The sequence below is a fragment of the Papaver somniferum genome, chromosome 5 (assembly GCF_003573695.1).
Source record: "Papaver somniferum cultivar HN1 chromosome 5, ASM357369v1, whole genome shotgun sequence".
In the NCBI taxonomy this organism is placed as follows: domain Eukaryota; kingdom Viridiplantae; phylum Streptophyta; class Magnoliopsida; order Ranunculales; family Papaveraceae; genus Papaver; species Papaver somniferum.
Genome location: NC_039362.1, coordinates 20619685 through 20639228, shown reverse-complemented (window position 1 = coordinate 20639228; position 19544 = coordinate 20619685). Strand labels below are relative to the sequence as shown.

The 19544-nt window shown below is 40.2% G+C and overlaps 1 protein-coding gene and 1 long non-coding RNA gene across 7 annotated transcripts; one reads left to right on the top strand and one right to left on the bottom strand.

Moving 5' to 3' along the window:
* Positions 1-1686: 1686 nt before the first annotated feature.
* LOC113277315 (polygalacturonase-like) lies at positions 1687-4452 on the bottom strand. 4 transcript variants are annotated; one of them, XM_026526443.1, is made up of 10 exons: positions 4045-4452; positions 3827-3961; positions 3529-3696; positions 3388-3433; positions 3162-3194; positions 2987-3064; positions 2635-2716; positions 2384-2492; positions 2102-2221; positions 1687-2015 (listed from the first exon to the last, which is right to left on the bottom strand). In XM_026526443.1, exons 1-10 carry the CDS (start codon positions 4393-4395, stop codon positions 1797-1799), a joined length of 1341 nt encoding a protein of 446 aa, XP_026382228.1. In that variant the 5' UTR covers positions 4396-4452; the 3' UTR covers positions 1687-1796. The 4 variants fall into 4 exon arrangements, with proteins under 4 accessions (XP_026382228.1, XP_026382229.1, XP_026382226.1 ...); XM_026526444.1 differs by lacking the exon at positions 3162-3194; XM_026526441.1 differs by having other exon boundaries at positions 2987-3194; positions 3413-3433.
* Positions 4453-4750: 298 nt separating this feature from the next.
* On the top strand, positions 4751-11616 carry LOC113277314. Of its 3 annotated transcripts, none has more exons than XR_003324852.1 (9): positions 4751-4888; positions 5753-5867; positions 6383-6700; positions 6856-6943; positions 7091-7173; positions 7450-7498; positions 8949-9080; positions 9193-9355; positions 11056-11616. It is a non-coding gene; the product is annotated as an uncharacterized LOC113277314 (long non-coding RNA). The 3 variants fall into 3 exon arrangements; XR_003324850.1 differs by having other exon boundaries at positions 8949-9084; XR_003324851.1 differs by having other exon boundaries at positions 4762-4888; positions 5724-5867; positions 8949-9084.
* Positions 11617-19544: the final 7928 nt, after the last annotated feature.

The following is a 19544-nucleotide window of genomic DNA, read 5'->3' as shown; positions in this document are numbered from 1 at the left end:
CAGCTCGAAATATCAAATGTGTATAATTGAAGTCTATATACCTATACGACTTTTGTCTCAAATAGGAGATAGAGTAGATATACTTTTGAGTGATTGATGAGTTCAAGTCTCCATATACCTTTTGTTGATGAAATTCCACAAGCTCCCCTTAGTAGTTCTTTGTCTTCAATTGATGAACACCGTGAAGTCTAATGCTCAACTACACTTTCTATCTTAATCCGAGACTTAGCTTAAGTAGACTAGAAATTAAGACTTATAGTTTTGGCAACTAAACTTGAAAAGCAAGCTTGAGATAGCAATGCTTGCGAGTTTGACTGAGTAGTGCTCTAATATAAGTGATGGTGTTTGGTAAAGTACAAGAAGAAATGAATGAATAATCTTGCAGGAATGAAGTGTTACTATAGTTTAGGTTTTCCTTGATTGACAAGGAGTTACATGTGTTAATTTAATGCGGGAATTCAGTTTATGGAACTGTGTTTGAAGAATGAAGTGGTGTTGTTAGTTGTTAAAGTTATTGATTTGAACTGAGTTTGATTTCAATAAAAGATAGTGTTGCATTGTTATAGCTATGGTGTTATGAGGTGTTGATGGTGGAAGATTAATTGGCTTGCAGGTGTAGTTAAAGTCTGGTGGAGTTGAATTGGATGACATGTTGATATTGTGTAAATGAAGTATTTCTGAGATGGTGAATGTGGGTTGCTAGCATTACTAGATATGAGCTGAAGTTGTTGAGGATCATGTGGATGTGTAATATGCAAATGAAGATGTAGTGTTGCTTTTGGAGTTAGAAATGCATTATTTGTATAATCTTTCCTTGTATTGCACCATTATGGCGTATTTTTTTGTTTTGCCGTGTGCGATGGCCTTGGCCAGATTGCATACATACTAGCTGATTACATCATCAACCATCTGGGGTTAGCCCAGTTGGAAAGGAGCCTGACTCTCAAGTAGGAGGTCAGTGGATCGAGTCTCTGCTCAAGAATTTGGAGATCTCATGAAATACTCATCTTATATGTAATTTAAAGTTTAAGTTTCTTAGTGCATCTTCTTTCCTATTTTAAAAAAAAAAGTTGATTGAATCAGTTTTACCTAGGATGTCATCTGATTCAGTTTTCTGACTCATCTGCCTCAGTTATTTGATTGAGTCGACTCTGTTAACTAGGATTTGACTCAGTTGACCTTTGATCTGACCTTGACTGTTGAGCAGACTTGACCTAGACCACGGACGTTGACTGTTAATTGACTTCCTCTAACCAAAAGCTGATTGTTAGTGACCATTAGTTGACTCATATGGTCCAGGCCTTGGATTGATGTGGCGGTTTGTTGGACTTGGGCTTAGGGCAAGTTTTCCTAGTACCAGATCTGGTAGTTACCATAAAAGGAATTCAGATGAACCTTAAAAATTGATTGTGGAAAAATTATTGAATTTGTATTACTGAAAGAAGCTTGAAAAATTGTTGAAAAGGATTATTAAACTTTGAAGAAGGATCGTTACTAATCTGATATCATGAGAATTATTGAGCTCTCATGATAATCAAGAAACCAAGTTTTGTAAACAGAGATGAGAGAAGAAAGAAGTTATTATTATCATCAAAATAACGAACACAGACAGATAATATTCAGACATATTAAATATTGTATGTTACAAACTTAGTCAATGACTTTTGACAAGACTAAAGTCGGAGACCTTGACTTAATTCCTATTAAAGCCAATTTATATTTCCAACAAAAACTAAAACGTTACAACAAATCATTACTGTATTATTACAACAGTTTCCACATGTATTTCTTCTCATTCAGGGGCATTTGGGAAAAACCTTCCCCAATTGATCAAAATAGACGTTGTTGCATAATGCTTTTGCTTGAGTTCCTCCTGCACGTACAAGGTTAATATCCTGTAGCACAACAGCACTACAAGGAAAACTTTTACTACAATCAAACTTCACTGCTACAGCTGTATCACTTGTTCCTTGAATATTCTTGTACACCACACTTGATACATGTACAGCTGATTCCTGTAAAGAGAAGATAAGATTTTACATTTGGAGGAGGATGTTAGCTGATATATTGTTACCAATATACATGTGATTATAAGAAATACCTGCTCATTGCAGGGATCAGCCTGATCACAATAGTTCTGATTTATGATTATAGGGTTGGTCACATTCTGCATTAGAATGTTTTGAAAGATGATGTTGTTTGCTTTGCCTTTTCCTCCCTGCTAAACAAATTAAATATGAAAGAATGAAACAACAAGTGCAAAACTATTGATACAGTCTAGATAAAATATCCCCATCGCTCTGCTCGGTCAAGTTTCTAGCTCCACCGTTATACATAGTTGCAAAAGATTAAACATTAGATAGAATCTTTTAGATATGCGTACCTGCCATGTCTTGATCCTGACTCCGTTAGTCGTTCCTGTGAGTCTTGCTGTATCGACCAATATATTTGAAACATGAGCCTCTGATTTACCCGCTCCTAAGCTTCCAATACTAACGTAATAAACCAAAAAAAGAAAAATGTAAGTATTAGATTATGCAAAATGTCAAGAAACTAATTAATTAGGACAGTTTTTGGTGCGAATTGTAATGCAAATATTAGGTTAGAATTTGGGTATATATGTAAAAAAAAAACCTGATTCCATGTCCTGGTCCACATGTTATGCCCGTGGCATGAACATTTTCAGATCCACTTACTATCGATATGCAGTCATCACCTTCACCAAAAAACAACAAAAATGGAAGTACCAACAAGGATCAGAATCATAAAAATAAATGCAACGAATAACAAATTAAAGCCACAATGTTAATTGTGTCAAAGAAATGAACATATGTTTGTGCTCTCCACTGATGTAGAGATCGATATCAGTAGATAGAACTTAAACGTGCCGCAGACAAGGCTGCAAACATAAGCAAGTGCTCTGTGCCACCTACCTACACTTGTACTGTTTAAACCAATACGTAATTAGCTTCACTTACTATGTTACCTGTTCTTATAATGCAGTTTCGTATTTGCATTCTTCGGGTGTTACCAACATGAATCCCATCAGTGTTCGGACTTAATCCTGGAGCAGAAATCAAAAGATTGATAGCTTCAACATCCAAACATTTCTCGAAAGATGTATGTATTTGTTGCGAATCTCTGATTCTTATGTTCTTTACCCTCAAATTTTGGCATTGGTAGAAGGTTAAGGCCTAAGAAATTATAAAAATAAATTGAATCAATAAATAATAATTAAACTAATATTTTAACAATAACATATTGTACATGTGTGGAGTGCCGAATACAGGGTTTTTGCTTCTACAGATGTTGAACTGGTTCATAGCCATCAATTTATACCGCAAAGTTGATATATATATATATATGTCGATGAATTGGGGTAATTACCATCTACACACATATAGTGACGTACCGTTGGTGCAGTGACGCAGGGCTGCAAACCCACATAAAACAAACAAAAGTAATCATTAACATATTATTACTCATATTCAAACTTCATTACACTGCTATTCATGAATAAGTACTTACGCGAGATTTGTCAATTTTGCATGAATTTTTCCACCAAATATCTCCTTTGCCATTAAAAGTCCCCCCTCCTTCAATTTTCAAGTTTCGAACATTCCGGAAAAGTATCCAGTGTCTATTGTCTCTTCTGTAATCGTCTCGGTCAGCAGAAGCTTCAATGGTTCCATAGACCTGTAAAGAATTACATATCCGTAGATTAATGACATGTAGTTAACTTTGCTTCTTCTTGACACTTTATCGCAAAAGTACTGGTACCATCGTATTAGAACTTTAATTCAAAAAGTAATATCACAGGCATTACCATCATTGTAATCGGAGACTCGCAAGGACCATAGAATTTGATTGGTTTAAGAAGATATCTCTTGTTAGAAGGAACCAAAATTAGAACTGCTCCCGTCGAGGATGAACATGCTTCCTTCCAAGATTTTTCAAATGCCTATACATGCATATTCAACCAGAATTGAGATAAGATAAAATTCAAGGGTAAATTAATTGATCCTATTTCTTGTGTCGTTGTACCTCGTTAGCATCTGTTCCGTCGCCATTATGGTTAGCTCCGAAATCGTCTATATTAATCACTCTAACAGAAGACGAAGGACTGCCAATTGCATTAGAGCTGAATTCATCATCTGGAGTAAGTTCGTCATCGTAGCTGGAAAATCTATTACTGTCAGCAAGTTCATCAGCAGGAAAGAAGTCGTCCCGATTTAGCTCGCCAACGGTCAAGAGGTATGTAGGATATGCATGATTATAAACAGATGAGGTCTCATCATCAATATCATAATAAGTAGTGCTGTAAAGCGGGTCCTCTGAACTGCTGCCATAACAGGAGTGATAAGAAAACACCAAAACGATGACAAGTTGGAGCATAGTGCCTATTGATGCTGATGATCAAAACCTGTAGATAAAAGCAGTTCAATTGTTATTATTTTGGTCTTATTAATTAGAAGCCGTTCTGGTTGATTTCATGCAAAAAATGCATGAACTTGCGGACTTGTATAATTAATATTGTTCATACAATATGCATGTGTCTATCTATATATGTACACATAGGCAGCATATAAGACATGTAATGTAGAAACTGTTTTATTTGGACAAACTTTACCATGAAAAAACCGAATCCGGCCTAGAACTATTCCTAATTATCCGATATGGACTTTCAGGACAAAAAGGGTAGGAAACAAAAAATATTTATGGTAATATCCCAAAGACTCATGACACTGGATATTTGGGTACCTCGTCAGCTGACACGCTGGCTGGAGGGTCAGCTCCTAAATACGCTGAAGATGAATGATTTCTGAGTCGGTTTCTGCATCCATGTTCCAACTGTCATGCAACTAATGGTTCAATTTCATCAATACAGGTTTTGTATCTCTTTTATCACGTTTTGTGATTCCTTCTAATCAAATTTGCTTTCATGTGTCAAAAAAAAAGAAAGGAAAAAGTATTGATCAGTTCCTGTTTGATAAAATGCCTCAAAGAAGTGATTGTCATGTACCTGAAATTATAGTTTTAGGATAAAGAGGTTTTTATTACTGGGTTTTTAGTTTAGAGCAATCACTTATTGTTGTGGAATCCTCATAACATCTAGCAAATAGTTTTGATTGCTGGGTTTTATTTCGTTTTAGAGCAATCACTTATGTCGAATCTGATCAATTTTTGTTGCCAAAAGAGTACATTTACAACTGTCGTAGTTATATTTAAGCCATAAAGTATAGTCGGGTTAAGTTAGATTTGTTGGCTAAACGTTTGCTATACAAAGGCAGTGATGAAGTTAAAATGGAAGTTAGATCTTTATTTTTTTCCTTAGAAATGATTTGTCCAATAGGCATTGGTATCTATTCACAGTGAAGCTCTTTGCTTTTTGCACATTAGCTCAAAGATACGTGCGAGGCCTTGTTCCCGAACCCTTATTAAACAGGAAGGTCGTTATTTGTAACTGGTCTTCAGATAAGTTCAGGCATGTTCTCAGTCACATTTTTTAGAATAGTACAGTGTAGTCGGATTAGTGTGATACAGTATAGTCGGATTAGTGTGATACAGTACAGTCGGATTAGTGCAGTTTTAAGTTGTGAAATTGTTGGAGCATATCAATCTCTGCAGTATGAAACAAACAAAAAAAAAAAACCACCAGCCATTGAGTCTATTTTCCATTCAACTTCATTTAACATTTGACCTTTCTATATCTTGTTTTTCAGCTAATATATGGGCTCATTGATTGCTGCAGCGAAAATCTTTGGAGGGTTTGAGGAGAGGCTCAAAGCTGTCCTGAAGGAAGTCACTGCTTCCAATTGGGCAGATAATCTTATTTATTGATGAGATCCACACTGTTGTTACTGCAGGTTTGTGCTCTTTCTATATACGCCTCTAAATAGGAAACAGCACAAGTAGTGGCTATAATAGAAGATTTTGAGATTCATTTATGCATGTGCAATGCAAGAACTGTTTTTGCCTATGGTGTTACAAGTACTGGGAAGACACATGCTATGCATGTAAGTACCTTATTTTCCAAGATGACATTGTTCATTTTCCACCTGGCGCTTTACTCATTATGAGTCCATTTTAATATCAAACAAACCTTGTGGAGCCTTAAAGTCATAATCCTTAATATCTTGCTCCCCACACAATGCCAGTTTAGTTAAACTTATAAATCTGCTAAGTTTTCTGCTTCCGTGTTTACAAAATATATGTATGCATGAATGATGGCTAATTCCTGTAATATAATTGAGTTGTTTCCTGTCTCCTTACGTTTACTCTGCAACTCTTTATAGTATTGTCTATTTGTTTCTTATACGTTGATTACCAACAAATCAAGGCCTCTGAAACTATTTAAGCTTACGTTCATCAAATTTTCCAGGGAGATCACATTTTTCCAGGAGTCATACCACTAGCCATCAAGGATGTTTTCAGCACAATCCAAGATGTAAATTTGTGACAATAACGTGAAGCTGTGCAGCCCCTACTATGTTAGGCCAAACGTTCAAGCGTTCATTATTTCCTAACAAATTTATCTTCTCCTTATAGACTCCAAGAAGGGAGTTTTGTCATCCTAATACCTGCACTTCTTAATGTTTGGTTACTTTGGTATAGTCAAATATGCGAATTTTGGTTACCGGCAGAGCTGGATTCATTGGTTCTCACCTTGTTGATCTTGAATGGAGAATGAAAAAATGAGGTATGGTTGACCATAGTTTACTTATATAAGGTTTTCTGTGTTTTATATGTGTTTTCGTTGAATGGAGAATGAGAAAAATGGCGTGAGAACGAAACAATTTTTTGTGTGTTGAAGTGTGTTGGGTGCATTGTAATATACGATGTTCTGTGTTTTAGGTCGTTGTAGCTGATAATTACTTCACTGGTTCAATGGATAACCTGAAAAAATAGATTGACTATCCAAGATTCAAGCTTATTCGTCATGGTACTTCCTTCTCTTCTTATAAGGTTTTGATATGAGGATGCTAGAATGTAATCTTGAATATGTGATATATTCTTCTACGCTAATATAATGACACTATATAATCATTCAGTATTGTTAACTTATATATTTGGATCTGCTTTCTTGCAGATGTGACTGAGCCATTAAGTATTGAAGTTGATCAGATTTACCATTTTGCTTGCCCTGCTTCCCCAATTTTCTATGCGGTAAAGGTGAGTTTCCTTGTTTGTCTTCTCGTTTATGTATATAGAATCCTCTTTTTTCTGCAAATAACTATCCATTGGTACTTGCATATGAGATGTTATTATCTCAGTTTTTTACGTTGCTCACTAATCTTGACCAATATATGTTATTTTTCCCCATTTTTTATTTCATTATTTGATCATTCGAAATTGATCGAATTCTATAATTCAGCAGAACAGCTAATTATCTGAAGCTGTTAATTTTTACGGAGTATGAATATTAAGTTCTTGCTCTGATTATTTCAGGTTCAGTGTCTGCAACAAGGTGGTCCTGGGTACAAGAATACGATCGAAGGTATAGACCATTTATCCTTCCATTGTGCATGTAATTAGGATATTCAATATTGTTATTTTTAGTTTCATAGCAAAATGTAACTAAGATCTTTTGTTGCGCCCACTATGGACTATCCGAGGAATGACCATTTAGGGAGAAACCTATTTTGAGACATACTCATTTTTTTTGAGGCATATTCATCCATTATATTATCTAGGGTGGATTTATTAAGAGTGTCTAAAGGTAGTGTAATTACCTATATATCCCTAAATAATTTCAATTTGTCATAGTTTCCTTATCCTCAAAAACCTAAAATTAAAAATCAAAATAAACTTTAAACTTAAACATGTAGGACTCCAATTCAATAAAGAAATTAATCAAACAAAGGAAACACGAATCGAAGTGAGCGATGTTGGAATGCGAAATCCAAATCTCAATTGCTCTTAGATGTATTTTAGAATGTATGCGTAACAAACCCATCTTGTTTTTGATTGATTTTATTTTGTTTGATCGGTAGAATATGATTTCAAAGATGAAATTAGGGTTTTCAAAAGATCAGTTCGGCTGATCTTGCAGTATCAATTTTGAACCGAACTTAGTGTATGATTTAGAGAAACACTATGTTCGGCTAATGCGACTTTACAATATTTTCAGCCGAACCTCAATTTTCCAGCTGAACCTAAATTTTCCAGCCGAACCTCAATTTTTCAAGCCGAACCTAGTGGATGATTCATTTTCTGAGTGAAGTTCGGCTGATAACTTTTGAGCCGAACCTCTGTTTTTTTGAAATTATACCTAGGTTCGGCTGACAAGTTATCAGCCGAACCTAGGTATAATTTCAAAAAAACAGAGGTTCGGCTCAAAAGTTATCAGCCGAACTGTTCATCTGGTCAGTAGATCTGGGTTTTAAAAATTCAATTTTTTGGGAGATTCAACTTATAAAAGGAAATTAAACCTCGATAGAAGTTTACCTCTGATTTGAATCACACATTTTGGTCACTTCTAATCACTAAAATCTCAAAAGTCAAAACCCAAGCTTTTTTTCTTCACTTCTTCTTCTTCCTCTCAAAAATCCCAACTCTCTCACATAAATTTGATTTTTCTACTAATTCACCACTAATAATTTAATGTTTAATCAATCCTTAAAATTCATAATTAATCAATTCTGATCATAATCATTTACACTAATTATATAAGGGTAGTTATGCCATTATCAAAAATGGTGGATGAGGGGTGATGTTGTTTTTTATTTAGTGACACTGTTTTGGCATTATCTAGTATGCCTCGAAAAAATCTAGCATGCCTCAAAATAGATTTCTTTAGGGAGGATTGTCCCAGAATTCCTTCTTATTGGGCCTCGTAGTTTTGAATGTTTTACCTTATATAATGGCAATATACTTTGAGAGCCTTCATATGTTGCAGCTTTTTTTAGTTTGGTTAGCCAATTAAGGACGGATGCTTCTTTCAACAGGTTACAGGGGGAAGGTACAGATCCAAGCTTTTTCCATTTAGACTAGAGTGTAGCGGTGCATGGGGATTCGCTGGAGCCAGTGAGGGTAACCCACGAATCAGCACGGATTTACTGCACCGTGCTATTATGTCAGTAAGTAAGTTCCATAAATTTATTGATGAATACTGAAGTGAGATATATATGATTATCATTATTTGAGCTGTTTTTTTCTTTCTTTTCTGTTCTTTTCTTCTATTCCTTGCAGAATAGAGATTGATACAAAACTCCCATAATTGGTGATCGGAAATGGGCAATATGGATTTGTTCTTTCAATATACCTATGGCACCGAGGAAGACTTGTTCAATTGTTTGTAGTGCTCGGAACTTTTACCCATTGACAATGCCGGGGAGGGAATGCGTGGTGGCAGGTAAGCTTCATGGTGTTTGAGTGATATCACTATACTTTCAGTTTTTAAGTCATAGTATGTGTGGTTGTTACCGTGTTTTGCATCATAGATCTGCATATCACAGGATATAATGGTTTTGTTTTAAAAGTTTATTGATCAGTGTCTCTCTGTCGAAGACTTCACTTCAACTTTCCTCATGGGCTCCTGGTCCATCTGCTCATCCAAACCTCGTTCAATTGCTTTGGCCTTGGTTCACTGGCCACTTATTTTTCTGCGTGTAGCACAGACTTGAATAGGAGCAGAGAGGTTCCAGCCTTGCGGTCCATATCCCTCACAGATATAATCATCATCATAATAGTCTCGCCAATGAAAGGGCACATAGGCATGCTATAATGAAATGACGCCGTCACATTGATATAACAGGATAGTTGGAGAGAAAACCAAAACTAAACTTACGCGAGTGAATGATTCAAAGCAGATTTTCAATCTCATTATTTATAAGATCCATTGGCCAATTGGCGTTTCCTGTATTGAAACCACTACGTAGTGCCTTTCCGTGTGTCACCAATTTCTAGAGTGTTCAAGATTTTTTCAGTTAGATTGTATTAATTTGCAGCTTACTAGTTAAGAAAGCTAAATATTGTGACTGAGACGCCTGCGAAAATATGAGAAGCATCAGATGCTTCAAACTTCCTCCATTATTAGTATTGAAATATGATTTTCTTTAAGGGCTTTATCAAGTTACAGGCTAAAGGAGGTGAATACCTGAAAATCTGGATCTGGTTGAGTGGGGCGTTTATGTACATCCATAGTTCTGCTTTTGGTTTCCTGTATGAACACTTGCTCAAATTCAGGCCTCAGAAATTTGAGGGTGTGTCTTAGGTTTTGACTATCCTTGGCAATTCTAGGTTCTTGGCTTGGCTTGTCTAACATCAGGTAAGGATGATAGCAAAATTAGAACAAGAAAACTTTGTATACTTCGTCACTTCATATACTTCGTCTTCTTCGTTTCGGCTCCATTGAGCTCAAGTTTCTTTTTCTTTCTTCTCATCATACAGCAGTTGCAGTGTAGCAACACCTCCTCAAATCACCCATCCTCTTTCAAAATCACCACCAGCACCTTGAATCGATGATCTTCTCAACTCGAGGACGAGTATCTCCATTATCTTTTTTAAGTTCTTTATCTTGACAAGGTCAGATACATTTTCCAAATCACTTATCTTCTTCAAATCGTTTAGCTAAGATGTCTGATTCATCAATTTATCTTATTGATGTTCTTAAAACTTTGACTACTCGTTTGTATTTCAAGAATATGAAACCCTAGGAGTGCAGAACAATTTGGGGGGTTTTAAAATTTGGAGTTAATTAGGTTCAAAGAGATGGATTTGAATACTGGGTTATGTTTGATTTTATATTTTGTTAACATCTGTTGGTTGATACAAAGTCCTGGATTCAGAGATTTTCTACTAAAGTTCGAGCTCTTTAGAGTTTAGAGCAATTGTCGAGTTGGGATTTGAGCATTCATCCAAAGTCGATTTACTTTTTACTTGGATTATTTTATGTTTTTTATTCGACAAAGCTTTATTTGGATTACCTATTTATTTGTGTATCTGCTTGTATCAGGTAGTCCTGTATTAAGATTATGCTTCAGTTGGCTATTGGTCCTTGAAGTCGAGTATCATGCTAAGTTTGTATTCTGAGATGTGTTGTTTGACTTGCAGGAAAAACACTGGTGTTGCACTCCTGGTTCTGATATCTGCAGTGTGTACCGAGGCTGGAATGTGTGCGATTCTTGCACGTAGGAAAACCATGACAGAGAAAGACTTCCTTGATGCTGTCAGCAAGGTCATCAAGGGTTGACAAAAATTCAGTGCGACGTAGAAGTCCATGCTATACAACTGAGGAATTCGGATGGCTCAAGGGTTACCAATAATCCATTGCGACGACGAAGTACATGTTTTACAACTGAGGAATTTCGGATGGCTCAGGGGTTACCTAAAATTTGTTGCGACGTCGTAGTACATGTTGTACAACTGAGGAATTCCGATGGCTATTGATAATAGTGAGACGTCGTTTACAGCTAAGGAAGGTTATTGACAATGATAATACGTGGTTATAATTGTGGCTGTTCGTCAGATGCATTTCTTTGTTACAGTTAGAACCTCCTCTAGAATCTCCAAACTGTACTTAGTTTCTGAGTTTTCGGAGTAACTAGTGAGTCTAACTGCGTATACCATCTCAACTTCGAAGGTGCTTTATGTTATGTCCTCTCTTAGTTTGCTTCACTTTTACTGAATTTACTTGCCTCAAGATGTTATCACAATGTGTAAAATTAAGAGTATCAGTATTAAAAACAATCACAGTTTTATAACCCGGTTCACAAAACCATTACGCTGTTACAATTTTCTTTCAAAATAGTCACTCGGCTGTTTGCTTCGGAGACAACCGGTCCCACATATCAGAGTTAATTCAGTGTGGGAATTACCTGGTTATCCCTGAAACTCCATTTGGTTTGTAACTCCATTAATGGGTGTTGAAGGTGGTGTTGTTGTTGATGTAACTTCATTAAAGGATGGTGAAGGTGGTGTTGCTGTTGATCTAACTCCATTTATGAATGTTGAGGGTTTGAAGATGGGGGTAATCGTGTGATTCAAGGGTGTTGGTGTTGCTGCTTGCTTGTGGTGTTGCTATTGATTCCCATACTTGCCTCTTTTCTTTTCTTTTGATGGAGGAGGTATTTTTGAGTTTCCTTTTTCATGAGTATTCTCCTGGCTGCTTTTGTTACCTCTTCTTTTCAGAGCATTATTTCTGCGCTATTTCTGCATTTCATCGTTCTTTTGGGCGAGGTCAATGATGTTCAATGACCCCATCCTGTCGAAGAGATCGCAGATGCGTACACACTTTTGTTGAGTGATAGTTCCTTCATCTCGTCTTATCAATTCGGATATCTTATTTTTCCTCCTAGTTAAGGTCTTATCGTGCCTCTCCCCTATTTTGTAGGTCTTACCGTTGCCTTAGGGAAGGGCAGGTCCTCAACTTTGGGCAGCAAAATTTTAGGGGCAGCAAAAAACTGATTCGTTACTCATACTGTCTTATGGTGTTGTAGGTGTACATAATCCACAGGGTTAGGTGGCGAGATCTTAAGCAATGATACACCGAAGAGAAAAGAGCGGCGAAGCACAAGATAAAACCAAATAGCACAAAGAGCGAGGTGTCACGTAGGTCGGACGTGAAGGCCCTATAGTTGCCGGATGGGACGTGACCCTTATCCTCTGACAAGTCGGACGAACGATCAGAAAGCACTCGGTCATACAAAGGGAGCTGGTCAAACAATGGGACGATAAGAAAGAAGGGCGACATCGTGTCAACCAGACGATCAGGACTCGTCCTCGGGTGAAGAACTATCAAAGACCAAGACTCTATCTGCCATACTAGAAAGATGGGCGAGCGCCAACACAGGCCCGATAGGGAACATCTAAACTGATGTAATGTGACCAACATTGTAATTTTGTTGTATGTCGACCTTGGCCTATAAATACAAGGGCTGGTCGAGAGAGAGAGGGGCAGGTTGAAAGAGAGAGAAACAAGACACTACATTTGAGAGTTTTAGAGTTACACCATTTGAGAAGGAGAGAACACCTTTCAATCAAAGAAAAGAAATAATAACATTCATCCTTCCACCCCGTGGACGTAGGTAATCATACCGAACCACGTATATCTTTGTGTCTATGTTTATTGAACATCTTTACTTAGTTTTAATTCATCTTCTATACCATTGGATGTAGTGTGTGGTTTTATGCCGCTACATTCTGGCGCCGACTAAGGGGAACGTCTAAGTTCTCCGGATACCTTGGCTGCGTGTGCCAACAGAGACGATCCAAAAGCTCCTAAGAACACCTTGTGTGTTAGTTTATGGGATGAACTCTGTTTGGTGAGGTCTGTTTATGTTTGTTTAGTTTTGAAGTTTGTTGATATGGTTGAGTTTTCATTGTTGAAGTCGTGTCGTTAGCAAGTATTTTCAGTTGGGTCAATTCCGAGCAGTCGGGTTGATAGGGAATCCTTCAAGAGCTCCCAAATAAAGTTGTTAGCTTTTGGACGAGGCCAGGGAAGGATCCTGATAACAGATCGACTAGCCATGCTCGGGGGCGAGTCTGTTTTCATGTTTCAATCTTCGTTTTCGTATTAGTTTTCGCACTTATCTCCATATTTCAGTCTTAGTTTTCGTCATACGAGTTCAACAACGGAATACCTCTAAAACTCCCAAATAACATCTTCGATGTGTGGTTGAAGTTGCTTGAGGTTCCATGTTGGCTTGTGAAATTGCCAAAAAAATAGCACGGCGAGATTATCAGTCGCCGGCGAAGGAACCCAAGGAATTCAGAGAAGACATCCCTGTGTAGTTCCAAGGAAGTTCATAAGTTTTGATCCAAATTTCAATGTGGTGTGCTGACCTCATAAAAAGTACGAATTTGGATCTTTTACTCGCAAAGAACTAGGAGTTAATGATTTGGAGTCTAAGGAATGTAGGACAAATTGTAGTTAATGCAGAGTCATGTACTGAAAGCGACGTCGTGCAACCTTGAAAGCGACGTAGCATGATACCCGTCTAAAAGAAACACTTAGAGTCAAAACAGGGCATACTGGCGAGGTCAGCATGATAGAGTAGAGGGAATCGTACTTTTGAAACTTAGTTTTGGTGTCAGTCACCTTTTTCCTTTAAAACCGTGCGTACTAGAGAAACTTTTCAAAAACAGGTCAAAGTAAGGTGTTGTCAGTTTCTGTTGACGTAGGTAGGAACGACTCTCGGACTTACAGCATACTGTGTCCGATGGCTAGTACGTCAGGGATGGGGAGAACGCTGAGGAACCGCACGATCACCGGCAGTAGCATGCAAGGAGGAGTAACGGGGCCAAGGAAGGGAAGTAATGGGCATCCACCACCTGAGGAATCACGAGAAGCTGTAAGGGGTATGCCGACTGTGGATGAGGAAATCGATCTGGGACGAGACGATGACCCCTCGCCTCTGGATTGAATCGTCTCAACTCACCGCATCAGAAACAGAAGATGATGAGGAGGCGCTAATCCTGCATGCCCAGAGACGAAACACCAGGCGACAAGTTGAGTATCAAGAAGCACTCGGAAGAGAGCAAGAACGACTTAGGCGAGTACAGTTAGGACGAGAAACAACTATCGGAGTCGATCCAGCGGCATCGACCCAGATACCCCCTACAGTACCACCTCCCCTACCCATGATGACGGCGCCACCCCCTGCTCATTTAGGCCATCCAAATGGTCACTCTAGCCATGAGAGTACGGATCCAACGCTACTCGCAATTCTAGAAATTCAGAGAAGGCAAGAGGCGGCTTTAAGGGATCTTCAGCAGAGGAACCTAGCTTTAGAGTTTGAGAACTATCAACTACGGAACTTGAGGTCGAGGTCGAGGTCGAGAGGGTCTTCCAGCCGAAGGATATCGGGTCACCAAGGCCGATCAGGACAACCCTCGACACCACCTATCCGAGGGTACGGTCCACTCGAGGATTCATCAACAGAAGACGAAGGGCGCGAGAGGAATCATCAACAGAGAGGCACAAGGGCCAAGCTAAGGGAGTTAGAAGAAAAGATAAGAAGCTGTCAGGAAGCGGAGAAGAAGATAAGCTAGCCGAGGTCATAAGCGAGGACGAGAGGACCCCTTTCACCCAAGAGCTAGAACTAAGGGCCTTCCCACCCAAGTGCACGCTCCCCACATTTCCATCTAGGTTCGACGGTACGGGAGACACAGTCGAGCATTTGAAGATGTACACTATGTCTCTAATCCAATGGAAGAACCATGAGGTGGTAATGTGTAAATTCTTCACGGCAAGCCTGGAGGGCGAGGCAAGGAAGTGGTTCTACAATCTCCCACCAGGAACAGTCGACAGTTATGAGACTCTAGTCGAAGCCTTCCTCGAAACTTACATGCACAACAGCAGACCTCGGCCCAGGGTCAACAGGTTATTCACCTTGGCCCGACGGTTTAGAGAGCCACTCAGGTCGTTGTCTGATTGATGGAGAAATTTTTGCACAAAAATTGGGAAAGTACCAGTCGACCAGCAGATATTCAGGTTCGAAAATGCATTAGGGAGGTCGGACCCCATCTGGATAGCCATGTTTACTGAAAAACCACAGACATTGAGAGAAATGAGGAAAATGCAAGAGCATTTCATCGCCCTAGAAGAAATTCAGGAGGAATCAAGGGATAGGGGAGTGCAAGAGGCTAGTGCGGCGCCCGAGTCGACATCAGACGATGTTCAACATCGGCCCGAGAAGAGACCGAGCCCACCTACGTGAGGAAATGGGAAGAAGGAATCGTTAGCTAAAGGAAAGAGGCCGAGGCACGATGCGAGAACATACACCCCTTTGAACGCTCCACTAGAAGAAATATTCAAAGAGGTCGAGAAAAGGAGTGACATCATATACCCAGCTTCAAGAGGGATACAGTTCGAAGAGACCAAGGATCACCCAGAATATTGCCATTATCATCAATATCGAGGCCACTCTACAAATAACTGCCGAGAAGTAAAAGACATCGTGCAACATCTTATTTAAGACGGTTACCTGAGACAGTTCGTCTGACACCCGGCCCAGACGACCGCAGCGTCCGATGCACCCGTATACTAGGTCAGGATCGACAGATCCACCTAGTTTGTCAACACGATTTCGCATTCGGCCATTCAAGCGTACAATCTGAATCCTGGAATCATGTCTAGAATCCACAAGAGGGATCATAATGGGAAGAAAATTTTCAGTGTAGCAAAAGCTTTGCCGATGGTACCCTGGATGCTGCGACCCATCTTTTTCTCGGCTCAAGATGTCCCGATGAACGGCCAAGCTCACAGTGATCCCTTGGTTATCACCCTGCTGATTGAGGAATGGGGGGTAAGAAGGATACTAGTGGATAGTGGGAGCTCAGTCGAAGTACTCTTCTACGACACATTCAAGAGGATGGAGTTGTCAGATGATATACTCGTCCCATCGACATATCGTATCTATGGTTTTAATGGGACCTTGACCATCCCAAAGGGCGAAGTAACCCTAAGGGTATCGGACGGAGGTGGTTACCTAGATACGTTAACTACATTCTGTGTGGTCGATGTTGCCTCGCCCTATGAAGCTATTATCGGGAGACCGTGGATCGCGGGAATCAAAGGAGTGGCATCGGCTTATCATCAGAGGCTACGATTCCCAACGTACAAGGGGATAGCTAAGGTCGTAAGAGATTCACAGGCAGCCCGACAGTGCATGCAGGTCGATGCCCAAATAAATGAGGAGCGGCGAGCACGACAAAGGAGAGAGAAGAACAAGGCTAAAGAAGCCAAACCGGCAGAGGACTTGGAAAAAGATATTTCGCAGGCGGTCATGGCATACGAAACACAAGGAACCGAACCTTCATAGCAATTAAAGGAGACGGCACCGATGAAGGAACCAAAACGAAGCTTATCGGCCGTAGAACCTACTCGGGAGATTAATTTGGGAACTGTTGAAGAACCAAGGATAGTGAGGATCGGGTCATTACTATCAGACGAGCAAACAAACCAGCTTGTGGAGGTGCTAAAGGAGAACATGGACGCGTTCGCATGGGGCGTGCACGATATGGAGGGAATAGACCCGGAGGTATGTTGTCACCATTTAAAGATCGACCCAAGCTTCAAACCGGTTCGACAAAAGATGAGGCGAGTCGCGCCAGAATTACAGACGGCCGTCGAGAAGGAGCTAAAGAAGTTACAGGAATCGGGAATAATTAGGAAATCGCAGTACCCATAGTGGATATATAACATGGTCGTGGTACCAAAGAGAAACGGAGGAGTCAGAATCTGCATCGACTTCATCGACCTGAACAAAGCTTGTCCGGAGGACAGTTTCCCTCTCCCAAGTATCAATCAACTGGTGGAATCTATAGTGGGGTACGAGGCACTAACATTGATGGACGGATACGCGGGGCATAACCAGACCCCGCTGGTTCCCGAGGATCAAGAACACACCTCCTTCTTCACACCAAGGGGCCTATACTGCTACACCAAGATGTCGTTTGGGCTGAAGAATGCAGGCGCCACATATCAGAGGTTGGTGGGCGACATGTTTGAAGACCAAATCCACAACACCATTGAGGTCTATGTCGACGATATGCTAGTAAAAAGTCGCCTATCCAAGGATCACATCCGAGACCTGCGGGAAATTTTTCGGACGATGAAATAATATAAAATGAAAGTTAACCCGACCAAATGTGATTTTTGGGGTGACATCGGGCAAATTTTTGGGATATATCATCACTCCAAAGGGGATAGAAGCAGATCCCGAGAAAGTCAGAGCCATCCTCGAGATGCCGTCACCAGCCACAATAAAAGACGTACAAAAGATGAACGGAAGTATAACAGCGTTGGGGCGATTCATATCTCGATCGTCCGACAAATGCAAGGATTTCTTTATCACTCTTAAAAAGGGAGAGAAATTCAAATGGACGGACGCCTGTGAGGAGGCGTTTCAGAATATTAAGTTACATCTTGCAAGTCTTCCAGTATTACAAAGACCCGAGCCATCGGAGGTCCTCACATTATACCTCGGGAAAACTTCATATGCTATCAGTGCAGTCTTAGTTCGAAATGAAGGGAGCGAGGAAAAACCTGTTTACTTCATCAGCAAAACATTAAGTCCGGACGAGAAAAATTATACAAGGATAAAACAGATGATTCTAGCGCTAGCTTTCGCCACCCTGAAGCTAAGGACATATTTTCAAGCCCATCGGATACGCGTGCTCACAAGATCACCTATTGAGGCGGTACTGGACAATGCAGGCGGATCTGGAAGGATCTCCAAATGGGGGGCACAAATTAAACAGTTCAATGTTTTCTACGAAATGAGGACAACAGTGAAGGCACAAGTAGTGGCAGATTTCTTGGCAGATTTTCCACTAAGTGACGAAGATGAGGTCGAGGACATACCCGGAATGGAAGAAGATCGAAAAGACCCGGCCGACTTACTCGAAGCAAGTAGCCCATCACGTTGGGAAGTATTCGTCGTTGGAGCGTCGAACAAAAATGGATCGGGACTTGGGATAGTCTTTACCACATCAAAGGGACGAAAAATGGTTCATTCGTTTAGATTGGAATTTAAGGCGACAAACAACGTCACCGAGTACGAAGCTGCGATTCACGCCCTGAGATTAATCGTCGAGATGGGCATACAAGATGTAAGACTAACTAGCGACTCGCAGTTGGTGATCCGACAAATCACAGGAAAATACGCCATCCACGACCCGATTTTGCAGAAGTACTGGGAGCTCGCCCAATTCTATATCGACCAGATCCCCAGCATCAAATTTCTCCACATATGCAGAAAAGATAACCGACACTCGGACGCATTGGAATATATTGCATCCCAGCTCACTGACCCATGTGTGGAGGGTATTCGTGTCATGAGACTCCTCTCCTCATCTATACCAGAGACACCCGAGGTGTACATCGACGTGGCTATCAACACGGCCGACAGATATCCGGACGGAGATTGGAGAAAGACGATTCATTCGTTCTTGGAGACAGGAGAGTTACCCAAGGGGCGATCCGAGATCAACAAAGTGAAAAGAAAATCGGCAACTTACGAGCTAAGAGACGGAATCCTATACAGGAAATCATACCTGGGACCACTCTTAAGATTCTTAAGTAAGGAAGAAGGCCAGACAATCTTGAATGAACTACACTATGGAGCAGACGGAAATCACAGCTCGGGGCGAAGTCTGTCAGCGAGAGCGAAAACGATGGGATACTTCTGGCCGTATATGAACGATGATGCAAAAAAAATGGCGCAAGCTTGCGAAGAATGCCAGCGGTTTGGTAAGAAGATACATGCACCGTCAGTAACCCTAAACTCGGTAGTAAGCCCCTGTCCCTTCGCAAAATGGGCGATCGATATCGTGGGACCATTACATGTGGGATCGGGGAAAAGAAAATACTTAATAGTAGCGACGGATTACTTCACTAAATGGGTGGAGGCGGCATCACTGAGACATATCCGTGAAAAGGACGTCTTCAGGTTTATTTGGGATCACATCATATGTCGTTTCGGAGTACCGGCGGCCATCGTCTCAGATAATGGAAAACATCTCCAGGGAGAAAACATCGACCTACTATTTAACACCTACAACATCAGGAAAAGCAAGGCTACCCCCATATATCCTCA